This window comes from Pecten maximus, chromosome 10 (genome assembly GCF_902652985.1).
Source record: "Pecten maximus chromosome 10, xPecMax1.1, whole genome shotgun sequence".
Classification (NCBI taxonomy): domain Eukaryota; kingdom Metazoa; phylum Mollusca; class Bivalvia; order Pectinida; family Pectinidae; genus Pecten; species Pecten maximus.
In genome coordinates, this window is record NC_047024.1 from 12,832,997 (window position 1) to 12,851,149 (window position 18,153).

Sequence of the window (18,153 nt, forward strand, 5' to 3'; positions counted from 1 at the left end):
CTGTAGCAAACTCCTAGTCTGGGGACCACCCCTAGCAGGGTCCCAGCTGTGGAAGATGCTGTGGATGGACCATGGGACATAGAAGATGCAGACGAAAACACCAAACGATTTTTCGGTGAGGATCAAATATTGTTAATGAAATATTTCTTGCTAACAAGGAAAACAAATCAGAATTTCTTCATTCATTTTTCTCATTAGTTCTCATATTTAAAGAAAACATTTGCAGAAAAAGGATCAACATTTAAAAAAGTAAGAAAATCAAAATTGATTGGACCACATTCCAATATGAGTAATTTTTGCCCAGGTCTCCTGCCCAAGGACAAGCCTAAGACACTGACAGTGCGAGATGTCAAGAGACAGTCAGAACAGAGGAAGGAGCAACTCAAAGTTCGTAAGGAACCCGAGGATGATAGTGGAGGTTTGTGTCAGCCAAATTACCTTTAGTGTATTTGACCTTGATAGAATATTCTTTTGGTTTATTTTTTCTAATATTCCTTATTACAGTAGTAAGGAGTGTTTTCATTTTTTAAAAGAACAGTTTTAACGAATACATAGAAATTAAGGATGAATCATATCTGTTTCAACGATGGCTATTTTGATTTTTATTTTCTGCTTTCTAACTTATATTCTTCGGTTAAGTGCTCAGAGAGCTGTTATCTTTGAATATCATTTCCATTCATAAACAACTATCTGTTATGAAGTATTTGTAATTTTATAGAATTAGACAAATTGAAATTTAGAGTATTTTAAATGAAGCCTCCCAGGTGTTGCATTTCTCATTACTATTATGAGCAGTGGTACCGTTTACTCTAAGTATTAAACCTTTATAAGGCCTTTTATGTAGTTGATTATGCATTTTCATTGTGATTCATCTGTTAATTGTGCTATTTCTACATCAGTTGAATGTTTGCTTCCTCCACAGAGCCCTGGAGTTATAATGGTACAGATACAGAGCAGGTATGTTTGCCAAGCTTTTGCATGAACAAGAATTTTTTGTAAATTGTCAAATTTCATATTGATATTTAACTAAAACTATTATCTATTTATAAGTATTCATATCAGTGTGTGTCATGAACACAATTGTACAAATAATACACAGAAAAAGTATATCTATATGTATAAAGGAGCTGGATCTTCCAGACACAATGTATATTGTATCATACAGAGAATTATACACAGAGAAAGTATATTTATATCACAGAGAATCTATATATATTATGTGTACAGTGGAATCTAGTTAGTCCAGACATTTTTTCGAAATAAATGTCAGGAACGACAGATTTTATCTTGATCTGACTTTGTGTAAAACATTTCTTCTGTTGTCACTGATTTCTGGCATTCTTATTGAGATGTTTCCCACAAATGAAAGTCAGTCGAACAACCTCTTGATTCCACTGTCAGGCACTGCTGATCACAAACTCTATCTAATAATTATTTCATTCAGACTAAGGGTTATAACATATTTTATTAGTGAGATGTAAAGAACAGCAACTAGTTCTATTAAAAGAACCAGATGATCGACATTTTTAATTTTTTGTCTATGAAGGAAAGGTATGGCTGATATGAGAGATTCTTTTCAAAACTAGTTTGGTTGTTATTATAGAAACTTTAGAAAATAAGGAACACTTCAGATAAATTTAGCCATCATTGATATTGTCTTAAAACAAAAAGTGAAAAGGGAACAATTGGTGTTAACCCTTTCAACCCTAAGAAACTTTAGTGGACTCTGCCATTCATTCATCATTTGAAGTCCAGTATGGCCAGTAGGGATGGAAGGGTTAATGCTAAATGTAAGTTGAGCATTAATAAAATCAGATATTAAATAGACTGTGGTCAGCAGTGCATTGAGTCGTCACCATCACTCGGACAAGCTTCAGGTGAACACAGAATCACAGTGAAATGTCACATGGAACTTCTTGATATCTCCATCAGTTTGTAGGCTACAGTGTTTGTTATTTCACTCCATCCAATACAGCAATATTAACTAAATTTGTTTGAAAACTGCAATTACAATTAAGATTGATGGAATTTCTACAAACTTGTAATAAGTCCTGTGTTATGGATGGAAGCAAGGCCTGAAATGCTGGTGGTATCGGGAAATTCATATTTATTTATCGGAGGACAAGATATTTATTGTTTATGTAAATGTGTTCCATGCTTGCTTAATTAATTCTGTGGTTTAAAAGTTAGACATCATTCATCAACATTAAATGGATTATCAACAGCAAATAGAGATGCTTATGCTTCGAAGTTAAAACTTGAACTACGCTATAAGAATGGTTTGAGTTGAATTGTTTTCTAATCTCTTTGATGTGGAATGCTTTTAAACACAGAATTGGTTCAGCATTTCATCTCAGTTTGATATTGTCACAGGCAGTAGATCGATTGTTACAGTTGTGTACAGTTTCCAAATAATTAATCAGATTGTCCAACTGATCTTTCAATTTTGCTATAGAATATATTTCTACAAATATTATGACTGCAAAAACTGCACATCTGCTATTAAGGGGTTCTTTTAAACCTGAGACGATATGATCCTGGATATTGTGACTTTGCTTTGTGTGAATCTCCAGTTTTGGATATGATCCCTTTTGATTGAGCTTTAGAATATTACTAACTTTTTTTGTTTTGATGCCTAAACAGCCTGCTGGTTCAAATTATATTCAACCTGGCCTCAATAATCAGGGGCCTATATACGAGAATCTTCCACCAACCGATTCTGCCTTGAGGAAAACATGGTCATCTGTCAATGCTCTGGGCACGAATGGCTCGGCCCCCAACTCCCGCCGATCATCTGCTCTCCATCTTATGATGCCCCGCCCATTTGTGCCATTTGGCAGCCAACCAACATCCACACAGACAAGTTACAGCAGTCTAAATTTAGACAACCAATCAAAGACGAGTGGGAGTTATAGACTTGGCCAATCAGATGATGACTCTGTAGTAAAGGCGACTAGAGTGATAATCCAACCTCAGCTGGACGAGGCTGATAACCTTGCCATGAGCCCCACAAGTCCTCCTCGTCATGGCATGTTCAGTGTGAAGCGCACCCCTAGAGGGCGCTATATGACAATTTCTAGTAGTCAGCCGGTGAAGTTAGAGACAAGCTTGGTACAACCAACCACACCCAACACAGCAGCTGGAGACTTGATTGTAAACAGATCTGTAAGCTCCAACACTAAATCATATCTTATTGTTAGTAGTGGAATAAATAATATCTACCTCCCTTGTGACAGATAAATGTAGGCAATAACTACCTACCTTGTGACAAACAGATAGATGATTGTTATGGTTATGTCCCTCCACAGTAATCTTCCTTTAATCAGGTTCTATACACAGAAGTTCCTATTATGAGTACCCATTTGTCAAATGAGTATTAAAAACCCACTTTTCGTAAATGGTCATCAACAGGTGATGGAAATGTTATATTTCAAATAAAAGTCCGTATTGATTCAAAATCGTAAAAAAGGTATCCTTTGAAAATTTTAAAAATTTGAAACAATGTTCAGATAAAAAGTTAACAAACCATTTTCAATGCAATAAAAAGTACTTGTCATAGTTTTGTGAACTGGTTTTAATGTTGATATGAAAAGAAGGCAAATTGTCAGCCAAGTGCAGTATAAAGTAACTACAGTGTTTGAGTATCAGTTCTGAATCTTTTTTACTTTCCCAGGGTATGTGAACATGTAAATGTGTCCTCTGTGTATCTGTATCATATCCATTACATATAATCATAATATATATATATATCCGGAAGTGCATGTAAAGAAAATATTCTATGATAGTTTTATACAAGATGAATCCAGCGTGTTATGTATCTAAGATTCCCTATATATAATGATTGTGTTGATGTTTATCAGTATAACCTATGATATATAGCATATATACCGTTTGTCTATCTTATGTACATCATAACGGTAGGAACTTTTTGGCAATCAAAAGAATGATTTTCAGAATGTATTGGTTGGTACTGATGTTACACAAGTATATTGTTTCCCCTTAATAAAATTAGGGGCTATACTAGAATCAATCCACCTCCATGATCAGGTGGCACATTGGTAACAAAGGTACCTAACACCTAAGGGGCTGGGGTTTGAATCCCAGATCAGGCGTGAAAAGGTATTGGGTCATTGTTAACCACATGGGTTTCCCTGGTTACACCAGATTCCTTCCATAGTAAGAACATAATAGTGCTTCCATTGGGCCAACATGCATGTTTAATATATATAACTTTTTTCATAATTGCTATAAAATAAAGTTTACATTTTAATACACCCCCTGTTTCCAAGAGAAATATGTTAGAATTAAAATGCACCTATGTTTCTAAGAGAAATATGTTAGAATTAAAATGCCCCTATGTTTCTAAGAGAAATATGTTAGAATTAAAATGCCACCATGTTTTCCCATAGTTGTGTAATTGTCATCCTAATAGATACATTAAGTAATGTTCATCTTGGTGTTGTAGTTCTGTAAAAACCTAGATCATGCTTTCTCCAGATCATCAGTAACAGTTTCTTTTTAACCATGCTCGGAGTTTAAGCTATTTTAACTTGGCTTGTTGAGTAATTCTGCCTGTATTATTGGTGAATCTTTGAAAGAGTGGTTAGTTGTTACATCTCAGACAATTCAAGTAAAATATCAATCATGTTAATATGATGTTAGTATATGATTATCTTTTGTTTGATTACATCACTTGATGGTGTTTCCTACAGAGGTTGGATGTTCCGGACATTGTACAGAGCTCACAGATGCGGGACGATCAGACGATAGACTCCGGTACTATAGATAAGGAGATTGTAAGTGCTGACATCAGAATTTTAATGTTGCACTGTAAATATTTGTCAATGAGTAAAATCTTGTTTAAGTGTTTTGTGAAACAAAGAACCCTTCATGATGATAAAATTTCCTGTCAGCTACGTTGATATTTGTCCTGAAGGAATGATGGCATAGAATTTTTATTTAAACCATGATAGAACCTGAAGTCTCTTGTATAAAAAAAAAATACATATTCTGGAATGTTTTATCAGCATACTTCACTGGGACCACTTACCCATTGAACAGTTCATTATATTTACATTTCCTTACCATTTTGTCAATTTTGAAAACTGAATCAACAAAAAACTTGCTGTCTTGTTTTAATGTCATATGACCCACTGGGTGTTATAGTGTTATAGCCTGAGCCACTGGTTGTTATAGCCTGACCCACTGGGGTGTTATAGCCTGACTCACTGGTTGTTATAGCCTGACCCACTGGGTGTTATAGCCTGACCCACTGGGTGTTATAGCCTGACCCACTGGGGTGTTATAGCCTGACTCACTGGTTGTTATAGCCTGACCCACTGGGTGTTATAGCCTGACCCACTGGGTGTGATAGCCTGACTCACTGGGTGTTATAGCCTGAGCCACTGGGTGTGATAGCCTGACTCACTGGGTGTGATAGCCTGACCCACTGGGTGTTATAGCCTGACTCACTGGGTGTTATAGCCTGAGCCACTGGGTGTGATAGCCTGACTCACTGGGTGTGATAGCCTGACTCACTGGGTGTGATAGCCTGACCCACTGGGTGTTATAGCCTGACCCACTGGGTGTTATAGCCTGACCCACTAGGTGTTATAGTGTTATAGCCTGACCCACTGGGTGTTATAGTGTTATACTATAGCCTGACCCACTGGGTGTTATAGCCTGAGCCACTGGGTGTTATAGTGTTATAGCCTGACCCACTGGGTGTTATAGCCTGAGCCACTGGGTGTTATAGCCCTGTGTGATAGGTTTAAGGCTTATGGTGGCAACTGCCTCTTGGCATTGTGTCATTGGCAAAATTTGGAGCAAATGTTAATATATACAAATGATAGGAATAGTGAGTGACATAGCCATCTTGATTAATTTCACACGTGATCAGGACATTTATTTTGTAGGTTTGGGACTCATTCAGAGATATCACACTCATTGTCTGGGTTTATTTTTCTCCTCTTCAATGATTTTCGTGAATTTCTTTAATATGAATTGATAATCGTTTCACAGAATTTTTTTTCCCAGTAGGATGACTTGGTTTTAAGGAGATTGATTACTCTAATGCTACATTATTATATTGTAGTTGTTTGTACCGGACAAGGTTCTTATCCCTGAACGATATAATCCAGAATCGGACGAGGAGGATCTCACCGAGGAAGACAAAGCTAGAAGACATGAAAAGGCGGAAAAAATCAAAAAGCTGCTTGCTCAGCAAAGGTAGGGCAATCAAACTGTATAGTGGTCTTCTTAAGTTGATGATCAGCAGAGATCACTCACAAAATAACATAATATTGTTAAACAGATTTATTCTGTAACATTGCTTGTTCCAAACAATCTAGGTACAACCAGGTACACTATTGAACTATTGAAAAGCACATTCTTTATTACAATTTCACCTCTTTATATCCCATGTATGATGAGAGAAAGCATTTCAATAAAGTCTATAATCCTGTTACAGCGTCCACTCGATCTCCCAGCCCGACGTGAGCCAGGTCGCTGGGGAGTTACATAAGAAGGTAGAGCAGGAGAAGGTAAAGCGAGCCCAGCTTTTACAGGTGGGACAGGAGCTCGCGCGACAGGTGACACTGAAGACACGACAAGCAGCAGGTAAGCGTCCTTAGATGTCCTTCTCACCTGTATATACACCTGTCTCCAGGTGACCTCAATATCAAGCTTTCGTAATCGCCACTTCCACTTGATTTATATCACCTTATAAAGTCCTTAGGAGAGGATGCATTTTTGTAGCATTAATTCCTTTAATACACACCTTTAATAGACAATCTAAATAAGGAAAAGTCGGAATTTATAAACGATTTAATTAGGTGTTCATGCAGAGGAATGCAATATATATCACTATAGCAACTAGGTACACAAAGTGCATTACTGAAACTATATTAATTTTTGAAACATTTATAGGGTCAAGTTTGAGTCCATCCCTTTTTTTATCCCTTTACTAAGGACTAGATCCCTTTCATTGTATTGGTAGTCATTCTCTGGTTTTGTACGTGTTAACCTCCAGGTACATGAACACTGTTGTACCAATTATTTCTGTAGAAATGTTATTTTTTAACAAGTATACGATAAATGTATCACAGGTTTAAGTGGGGAGAAGATTAAGTTTTATCAACTTCAGTTTATAAAGATATAACTATAGTTATCACATTGGGCCTTCCACTGTTCCACTGCCATTATTGAAGCTATTAATTACAGAGGTGAATCTGGTGTTTATAACAATGTAAAGGGTCTTGTACTAGTTAGTTTTAGTTATATACATTAACTTGGGTTTAGTTGTATGAAATAGAGCATTTTGCATGACTGACAAAAGATTTAATTCATGTTTAGTTTTGTTGCTCGGTTCTGTCCTTAACCTTTGACCTTTCTTGAAATTTGTAAGAAACATTCTTATTGGACTGTAAATTTAACCTTTGATTCCTCATATAATTCTATAAAAACAGGTCTGATTGGATGATGAAGAATAAAATTGTGTTACTTACAGCCATATATTTCAGGGTATCTAAAAAAAATTCCAGTTGATCTATGATATATAAATACAATGATATAGAAATTCAATAGCAAATTCATGATATAGACAGATTCCATGTATAGTACTTCTAAATTTTGATATCCTGACTGATTCTAAATTTTGATATCCTGGCTGATTAGAAATTTTGATATCCTTGCTGTAACTTGATAACCTGTATCAGGATGTTATGTATCAGACATTTCAGTTTTTAAGAGACAAAGACAGCATGAGAGTGCAAGACAGAGAGAAAGATGGACAGATAGAGAGATACAAATTCTTATTTTAATCATTATTGAAACAGAAACACTTCTAACTTTTACTTAAAATATGGAGAAAGACCAATTCCAAAGTTATCATAATTATGTAAACAAATATTCTGTCCCTCTTAGTTCTATAAGATAGTTGTATGTTGATATATTTCTGTTTTCTCCTAGAAATTATTGTATTTCAGTTAATTAAAAAAAAATTAATCCATAATTTGTTTTCAAGATTTCACAAATAATGAGTTTCTTCTCTAGATATAATAGAATACCAAGTATAGTGTTATAGATATTTAATATCGTAAATATACAATAATAGTTCTTGAAATCCACTTAAATCCAATTGATTTAATTGGTATTTATTGCTTGACCTACTTTAAATATAAACATATAAACGATCAATCACTGTCCATCATTTTCGGTAGATGTTGCTCCGGCCAAGCAGGTGTATGTGTAGAGGGAGGTATGTGTAATCGTATCACATATACACATTGTACAGCATATAATACTCATGTATCATTTAACACGATGGCTGTGTATTGACAGTGGGCTTTGTGTTTCAGTCTACCTGGTAATTCATATCGGCTATTTAAATAACATTAAAAACTTAAAACTTGTCAGATATTCAAATCACATTAAAAACTTATATCTCATAAGGTATTCAAATCATGTTAAAATCTTACAACTTGTCCAGTATTCAAATCACATTAAAAACTTAAAACTTGTCAGATATTCAAATCACATTAAAAACTTATATCTCGTCAGGTATTCAATCAAAGGAAAACATTTACATTCGTATCGGCTATTGAAATCACAATAAAAACTTGTATTACTCATCGCCTTTTAAAATCACAGATAAAATAAAACTGACAACTCATCAGCTCATAAAATCATAGAAAAAAACAAAATTCATATCACCTCTTCAAATCACAAATAAAAACAGATAATTCGAATATCACCTCTTCAAACCACAAAAAAAATCCAGATAATTCATATCACCTCTTCAAACCACAAAAAAAATCCAGATAATTTATATCAGCTCTTTAAACCACAAAAAAATCCAGATAATTTATATCAGCTCTTTAAACCACAAAAAAATCCAGATAATTTATATCGGCTCTTTAAACACAAAAATAAACCATGAAAATTCATAACAGCTATTTAAATCACAGGGAAAAAATTGATGTAATTCACGTATATTTCCTATATTTAGGTATACATTTGTTTATGAAAATTGTTTTGAGTTTTACTTAATAGTGACAAAGTATAAACACCCCTTACTTTATAATTATGATGAATCTGTCATTAGTAAGTGTGAGGGTATGGAATTTATACTCATAGGTGTACAATTTAGGGTCCAAAAAACCAAGGCTTCCTGCAAAGGACTCAAAATTTTACACTTTAATATTGAATGTAGATTTTCAATTTCCCACATACTTACTTAATGACTATTTTCCCCCACCTCTCCTATGGAATTTTGATGAAAATCAACTCTGACATTGATAATGCATCAAAAGTAGACTTAAACATATATTGTGTAAGTAAATGAAACACATGGTTAAAAGGATAAGAAAGTTAGAAGTGTATACAGACTGTTCTATTTCCTGGGCCCAGTTGGTGATTAGCTTAATCACTTGATTAGTGAAAATTTCATTTCTAATTTGTTGCCAAACCCGTGAGTATATATTTAATTTATGCCAGTTGGAAGAGAATTAAGAATTACAGAATTTCATAAAGTTTTGTCGAGTAAGTTTTACCAGAAATTATTATATTAGGATTGGAAAAATGTTGTTAAAACGTGATTAGCTTAAACACCTTTTTAACAACTGGGCCCTGGTGTGCTGAGGATGATTATAATCAAAATCGCTAACTAGAATATTTTGGAACTAATGTTAATGATTTTAAAACATATAAAGTATGGAATTTGCAATCATGGGAGGAAATCATAACATCATCTCCTTAACACAGGATACATGTCTGTATATAGAGGTGGGAGAAAATTACATACCGCCAGGTATCCACTGAATTGGGACAGTTACTCTGCATGCTAGTCAGAAAAGAAATCATTGGTGCTTTATAAAAGTGGAGTATAAATGTTGTTGCCATTAATTTGTAATACAGAATGTTGAGTGTCCTGTTTAACATCAGCATGTCGACTAATGTGAATGACATCTGCCTATCTTTATATCTATAACTCTGCTGTAATGGGGTTTACTCCGAGTGTTAATACATTTGTGGATAGAAGGTTTAAGTTATACACGGATGTAGTCTTAAGCCAACTTTTATGTACATTTGACCAGTAAAGTAGGTTTGTAATTGTTTCTTTATTTTTGTGGTTTTTCTGGGATTTATTTTTTGATGACTTTGATGATTTCTATACATATATTTTTTGTAACCTGGGGTGAGGTATGAATTATTGATCCTGACCTTTCTATGTGATAATGGTTACATGGCAGTCATGGCACCAGTTACCATGGAATCTCTATAGTAACTTAACCTCAGCAGATGTACAGAGAAATACTATGTTGAGAATCAAAGGTGAAGGTCAGCAAGAAAATCTGCATTATCTAAATGTTGATTGATGACACACAGTGTTGGTTTTAGAGGTCAAATGTCCAGGTGTTTGAGGGCAAAAAGAAATTGTAAATCGCATTTCTGAGGTTTGAAATATTGAATGTAGACAGTATTTCCTGTCCCCCAAGGATTTCATTTCAAAAAGTTTAAAAGTTTGCTATCTTAAGGATTTTAACAAAATATTTCAGGAAATAGATATGGTACAAAAATACAAAATATTCAAAGTCATCTGCGATCTTGTGAATGAAATTATTTTTATAATTCATAGAGCTATTCATATGCTGATGAATGAAGCCAGATATATTTGGAATGATGGTGGCCGGATCATTGTAATGGAAAGTGGATGAATGCATGTCAAGCATGTCCAAAAATAAAGGGTTGCTGCTCTTTAAAGTGCTAATTCATATTCACTGAACATGTAGTGATATTTGATATTTGTGTGGATTTGTTAGGAATATATTCAATTAAGATGATCATACTTAATGATATAAGCTTTTATCACCTGGATTATACTGATGATGAATGTTGGTTCAACAGGTAATTAGAGGGACAGAACTAAACTATTGTATAACGTGACGTTTTTGTGTACTTTGTTTCCCCGTTTGGTGCTTTTTAAATAATTTTGTGGGTACAAACTTTCGTGGTTAGCAACAATGAAAGTTTGTAAACAATGAACACTTATGGTATACGGTGGACACCAAAGTCTCTCTGTAGGATATTGATGTTTGGATGAGAGTCTGTCTACTGTGTAATAGTACTTGCATGTCTGATTGGTTGGTTTGGAGTATAACACCATGTCACCCCAGACAGAAATACTTGCTTTATTAAACCTGGTCAATGCCACTCACTAAAATGTAAGATGCAGGTAAATCAAATACAATGTACTGTAAGATTATTGCTGTTGATGCCCTCTTATAGATTTGTGATATTCTTTTATATTTTTTTTTACAGCAAGTACATTACAAAAAAAATCTATTAAATTAATTGAATTTAACTGATAAAAATCAAAAATAATTATCAAATTAATTGAATTGAATTGATAAAAATAAAGAAGAAATTACATTAATGGTATTTAACTTTTAAGAACCAAAACAAAATCCGCATAAATTATGTTAAATATACATGAAAAATGCATTTTTTTCAGTTTTAAGATTTCACAAAGAATTTCTATGATATGTACGAAGATACTGAAATGTTAATAACCTCTTGATTGTGTGTACATGCATTAAAATGCTTCTAGAGATGATTTTTGTGATTTTGTCTGATTCATTCTTAATCTCTTGTGAATATATTGGTATTGTTTAACTGAAATAAGTCTTCCACAAGTAAGATTTATATTATAGTACACATTTTGTACTATGTATATTGAAAGAAAATTTCCCCTGAAATTTAATGACATCTAAAATATAATCCTGTTGAGCTTGATACTATATGAAAATAAATATTCCTTCCACATAACACTGTATATGTATATTAAAATAAAATTTCTCCAGAAATTTAATGACCTTGAAAACATGATTCTGGTGTTTGATTCTTGATCAAAAGGATTATGCTTCCACATAACACTTTTTTTTTTTTTTTTTTTTTTTAAATTTTATCCCAAAATGTGAATGTGTGTCAATGTTTTTTCTCTCCAGCTCGATACGGCGTGAATTAATGAGGTAATTGGTAATGGGGAGTGTTTGGGTGTGGACCCAGTCATTAACATGTGTTTCATCCTACTTCATACTAAACCATTACAGGGTGAATCGCCACACTCAGGATTTGTCATCATGATAGTGGTAGTGTTTTTGAGCTAGAACTAGCAAATGATTTTTTGATATAATGACAAAACATAGACCAAGTCTTGTTTTAAATTTCTTTCTTTGTTGTTGTTTGTTTTTTAATATGTGTTTTTTTTATTAAATATCTAAAAACCTTCCATCTTTTACTTAGTTCAACAAAAATTTAGTATTTTGTGGAAAAATTGTTTTATCAGTTTCTGCAAAATTACGCTACATTTTGTAACTAGTTACAAGTAAAAAAAAAATACATGAATCGGATGCGTATTCATGATTTGCTTTAATTATTTGTATTGTTTTGTTTAATAAGAACTACCGTCTAAAATAACATCAATAATAAATAAAATACCTGAAGTAAAGTAGCTGCATGTTATTCTGGATCGTAGTGAATTCTTTTTAGGAGTAAAAATAGATTTGGTACCTTATTACAAAAATGGTTCCTGAAGTACTACTTGTGATTATCAGTGATTAAACTTTTTTTTTTTTCCTCCAAAAATGTAAAAGTAATGTATGTTGTATTTAATATTTTTTCAATATTTTTCATTTTATTATTATTATTGTTTTTGTTTTTAATTAATTTCTATTTTATCATTTAAATCATTTCTATTCATTCAACTGATTTATTTCTAACTAATTACATAACTTACATTACATTTCAGTTTTTGGATTACTTTCTTAATCATAGTTAGTTTGTAACACTTTTTGAGAATAGTATGTAGATTTTAGAGTTCAAAGCATAACAGATTTTGTTCAATGTTTTATATTTGAATACATTGTAAATGTATTATATTTAGAAATCATACGGTTGATCGATTTTCAGCTGTTTATAAGGGGGTGTATTTTGTTTTTAAGACATTTTGTATTATCTAAATAAAAATCAAAGCTTTATTAAAAGCTATAAATTTCATTTTGATCATGTATTTGACTCTCTAATGAATCCTCCACATTCTCAAACCTATCCCCTGATAACCTCATCCTCATTTAGGAGCTATAACACAGACAAAAGAAAATGGATGCGTTTCTTTGGAGACAGGAAGTGATTGATAACTTATTGACATGATGGTGATGGAAGGTTTATAACACTGGGTTGAAGATTAGATGTTAACTGGTTAAAATTTAAAACAGTGGTTTAAGTAACTCCGACCAAATTGGTATAGAGTGATAACATGTCTGATCAAAGTGAATTGGATGCATGATAAATTCACCGCCTGATATTTGCTCTAAATTGTATCCGATTATTAAAAGTTGCTGTGCAGTATGTGACAGAGATTGAAGAAAAAAGAAAATGAAAATTGGAAAGGCTTCTTATCGATTGGCATGCCTGTTTTGTAAGGTGTTGATGGAATTCGGTCAAAGTTGTTCATGCTAGTCAGATATATTAGAGTAATAATCACTGGCTAGAACACTTTGTTGATAGGTATTTCATGTAAATATATTTCTTAAGTAACTAGATGTTTAGATCTTGTGTGTCTTTTGTGCAATCCTTCTGATAACTTTTTTTTCCATTTTTAGTGATCTCAAAACATCATATGTTGAACAGTGTGAATGATTTTTTCCGGGATTTGTATGTGATAGATTGTGTCTGCAGTGAAAAGGAAAATCGAATTGATCTTCTGTAATTTACTATTTTGAATATAAACATTTTAACAAGATGCAATGTGACTATTTAATACAAATGAATAATGAATACATGTGGTAAAATAATATTTGATAATGGTATATATATGTCCACACATTAAATACCCTTTCTTTATTTTGCAGCAGAGAGAAGGAAAACATGGTCAGGTTCACCTGCCAAGTCTCCAAAGGAACGAGAGATGGAATACAATTTTCTAAATGGACATGACAGTGATTTACAAGGTCAAACACGTGATGATTTGTATGGACATACTCATATCAGCATGCAGGAGAAACTTTTCATATGATAGGTCGCAAAACCCCTCGGTTAACAGCTTCTGGTTGGCTGTAATGTTGAGCAAAGCCTTCTGATTGGCTGTCATTTTAATCAAAGCCTTCTGATTGGCAGTCATTTTAATCAAAGACTTCTGATTGGCTGTGATGTTAATCAAAGCCTTCTGATTGGCTGTGATGTTGACCAGAGCCTACCAATGTTGATGTAGGGGTAAGCTTCTTCTGATTGAAGTCAATAGTAAACCTGTCTTCTGATAAGTTAAAAAAAGACTGTTTTCTTGCCAAATGTCTCATTCTAAATTGGATCTTAATTGATATTTTGTCGATCACCAAAATACTTTTACTGTCTGTATATGACAGTAGCAATTTAACATATTAACATTGTCACATGAGCTAAGATCACTGGATGGTTATCAGGAGAGATAAACACACTGCCATCTGACTGGTTACGATTTGTTGTAGCTCAAATGTGATTGACTGTGTCAGACAAATGTGAGAAGTGACACAATGTTTTTGAAAAAATCGTCTGAAATGACTGTTTTCCTGACCAATTGCAAAATGATATAATATTAACAATGCTTATACCAAGTTCAGTAAAGGAGTGCAATTTACGAATGTCCAAATATGACCTAGTTAATACCTGGTAAAATACGAGTGAACAAGGCTAACAGGTGTTGTAATGAATCAGGAATAAAGGAAATAAAAGTTCTAAATCCGGACTTTTCTCAGTACTAGTATTTAAGGAGGCTTGCTGTCAATCAAAACATGCGATTTCAACGTCCTTAAAGTTAATTCTTCGAATGGTTTTTCATTTTGAATGCGCCTTATAAAATATATTCTCACAATGAAGAATACATAAAATTGTTCATTGAAATATTCATTTCCTCTAAAAGCTTTAACACGTACAGTATATATTTATATCTGTTGACTTTAATTGGGCTATCAACTCGTTTCATTGTCGTGAACATTCAATTTAAAGGTTTTGATATCAATTAGATTTGATTTGTTTTGTCAAGAATCTCAATCACAATTTAATCGAAAATGTAGTTGTGATGATCCTTGTATGGTACTTGAACATTGTATTTAGGTAATGGCTACGCAGTCATGTTTTTGTTTTTGAAGCCTCCACTTTTGTTTGGAATATTTATGTGTGAATAGTATATACATATGTATTCTAATTTACAATTAACATTGAGATACAGGAAATAGCAAAAGTTTGTGATCAAAGGTAAAAAGTGTTGTCATTTCAGTGTTAACTATATCTGTTAGTCAGGGATGTCAGTATGACATCCTTTCTGTAAAGAGTGCTATGTGATACAAGGGTCTCTGTCTATTGGTTACTCAGCAATATCGGTCACTCTCCAGTACCTATACCTAAGGTAGGGAGGGACCCTAAGTATTGGTCACTCAGTAAATATCGGTCACTCACCAGTACCTATACCTAATGTAGGGAGGGACCCTAAGTATTGGTCACTCAGTAAATATCGGTCACTCTCCAGTACCTATACCTTCAGGTATGGAGGGACCCTAAGTATTGGTCACTTAGTAATTATCGGTCACAAGTATATACACCTAATGTAGGGAGGGGTCGTAATTATTGGTCAGTCTGATCTTTACAGTATGATTCCCTATATAGTCAGCATCTCGGTACTCCCTAATAGGTTTTTTTGGGGGCAGACACTTTTGAAAATTCTTGTCCTGTCAATAGGCGGTTTTGGGAGAGGCACTATTGAAAATTCTTGTCCTGTCCAATTGGACATCTTTGGGAGGGCAGCTATTGAAAATTATTCTCCTGCCCAATGAAAATGTTTTGGGAAGAACCCTGTTGAAAATGTCCTGTCCAATAAGAGTGTTTTTTTTTGTTCTTTTTGATATTCTTGTTCTGTCCAGTAGGAGTGTTTTGGGAAGGACCCTATTGAAAATTCTTGTTCTGTCCAATAGTGTCATGTGAGGGTCCTCTATGGGCCATTCTTGCCCTGACCAATGGTGTCTTGTGAGGGCCCTTTGTTGGCCATTCGTGTCCTAAAACAATGGTGTCGTGTGAGGGTCCTCTATGGGCCATTCTTGACCTGACCAATGGTGTCTTGTGAGGGCCCTTTGTTAGCCATTCTGGTCATGACCAATGGTGTCTTGTGAGGGCCCTCTGTTGGCCATTCGTGTCCTAAAACAATGGTGTCGTGTGAGGGCCCTTTGTTGGCCATTCTTGTCATGACCAATGGTGTCGTGTGAGGGCCCTCTGTTGGCCATTCTTGTCCTGACCAATGGTGTCTTGTGAGGGCCCTCTGTTGGCCATTCTGGTCCTGACCAATGGTGTTTTAACAACAACCCTTTATCGATTGACCATTATTGCTATGTCCTACTTGCATTTGTGAGGGGCCTATCTATCTGTGTGCTGTCCAAGCCAATTTCTAAATCCTACTAATATATGTATAAATTTATAAGTCAGTGGATCTTCAATGAAGCTGTAATGTTGTCGACTAAACCTGTGATATTTTACATTGTTGATATTGTTTGTTCAGATATTAGGTTGTGTTGTGTAACAGTTTTATGTTAATAAAATTTATCAAGTTATTTTATGACATATTTTAGAAAGGATTGAATATTTTTGACAAGTATAGATCAACACTTCAAATGTTCAACATGCCATTTATATTTTGCTGTAGACTGTAACGTAAGTAACCGTGGTGATAGTGATTAATGTGCTGTTTCGTGAGCAAAATGATTCTTTGTTCACCAACAATTATCTTTAACAGGAATATAAATAATCAACACTGTTTTATGTTATTTATCTAAATGTGGCGTTTTTTCCCTCAAATAACTATCGTATATTGAGGTTTTTCTATGTTTTATTTAAGTGACTTCATTCAAATACAGAGGTTAGATATGAAAATGGCAGGCTATTTATTTCAGTTTTGCATGATATTTTCAGCATGTTTACTTACTGGTTGGAAATCTGTATAATTAATTTCCTGTTTCCAAATTCAGGAGGATTTGTTCTCATACGAAATACCCATTCTCGTCCTGAATATCCACCATTTCCACATATTTTGCTCTGTAACCCCCAAAAGATGTTATTGTGGAGAGGTGCACGCAACTGGCCAGTTGATGTAGTCTTCGTCGGTTAAATAATTGACTTATTGTTATTCTGTAGATAAAATCATGAGACAATTTATTGTTCTTCTTCTCTTTGCATGTTTTTTGTTGATGTGATGTTACTAAATTATTATAAGATTGTTGTCTATATATATATACATGTATTAAGTTGTCATTGCTGAGACCGATGATGCCTTTATAAATCGCCCAATTAAATCTCTTGACAGTATTGTTAAAAATACATTTTGTCTATTAAGGTTTTATTAACAAATGCAGATTAGGTTCGTTTGCTATTTGTGTCAACTTTTGGTAATAGTTGTATTGAAAACGATTTAGTAGGTATTGTATCAATGAAATAACAATTTTTTTGAACTCATTCTTTTAAATATGTCATTCGAAAGATTATTGCATAGAATATAATATATCAATTACTTTAAGTCAAGATGTTTTTTTCTGATTATGATTTTTCATAGCAAACTACGTAGAACCATATCAATTTCATATTCATATCAGTTATATAGCCACTATGATGTAATTTTATTACATTGTACATATGCCATACAGATTTTTTTACAATATTTTTGTATACTTATATCATACATTGTAATTAACATATCAATATAGGACCAATGTATAAACTGGATCAAAAGTCCAGGGAAATCCAGCTACCCAGGGTAGCTACCAGCAATAAACAATAACGAAACCCATGAAGCGTCGTCTCTTTCTTTAATTCGTCGTTTTCGTTTCTTTCATGTCTGTTCTGTGTTTTGTTATAGATCTGTTGGTGTCTCCTTGACACATGTCCTCATGACTGTGGCTGTCAGTGTCCACTAGACAAACTTCCTCACATCACCCTAGTTGTCGGTGTCCCCTAGACACCCGTCCTCCCATCACCCTACCTGTCGGTGTCCCCCTAGACATCCGTCCTCCCATCACCCTAGCTGTCGGTGTCCCCCTAGACACCCGTCCTCTCATCACCCTTGTTGTCGGTGTCCCTTAG

At 33.9% G+C, this 18,153-nt stretch overlaps 1 protein-coding gene across 7 annotated transcripts in view; it reads left to right on the forward strand.

Moving 5' to 3' along the window:
• LOC117335636 overlaps window positions 1-17,864 on the forward strand; it is an 83,412-nt gene extending 65,548 nt beyond the window's left edge. For 4 of the 7 annotated variants that reach the window (XM_033895768.1, XM_033895774.1, XM_033895769.1 and 1 more), the window contains 8 exons: window positions 7-115; window positions 305-418; window positions 923-957; window positions 2,644-3,165; window positions 4,713-4,796; window positions 6,095-6,228; window positions 6,470-6,618; window positions 13,911-17,864. In XM_033895768.1, coding sequence (XP_033751659.1) covers window positions 7-115; window positions 305-418; window positions 923-957; window positions 2,644-3,165; window positions 4,713-4,796; window positions 6,095-6,228; window positions 6,470-6,618; window positions 13,911-14,074 — 1,311 coding nt within the window. In that variant the 3' untranslated portion in view covers window positions 14,075-17,864. Of the gene's footprint in view, window positions 1-6; window positions 116-304; window positions 419-922; window positions 958-2,643; window positions 3,166-4,712; window positions 4,797-6,094; window positions 6,229-6,469; window positions 6,619-8,219; window positions 11,055-12,005; window positions 12,030-13,910 lie in introns of those variants that run through there. The other 3 variants (XM_033895772.1, XM_033895771.1, XM_033895770.1) reach the window with 3 other exon arrangements.
• The last annotated feature ends 289 nt before the right edge of the window (window positions 17,865-18,153 follow it).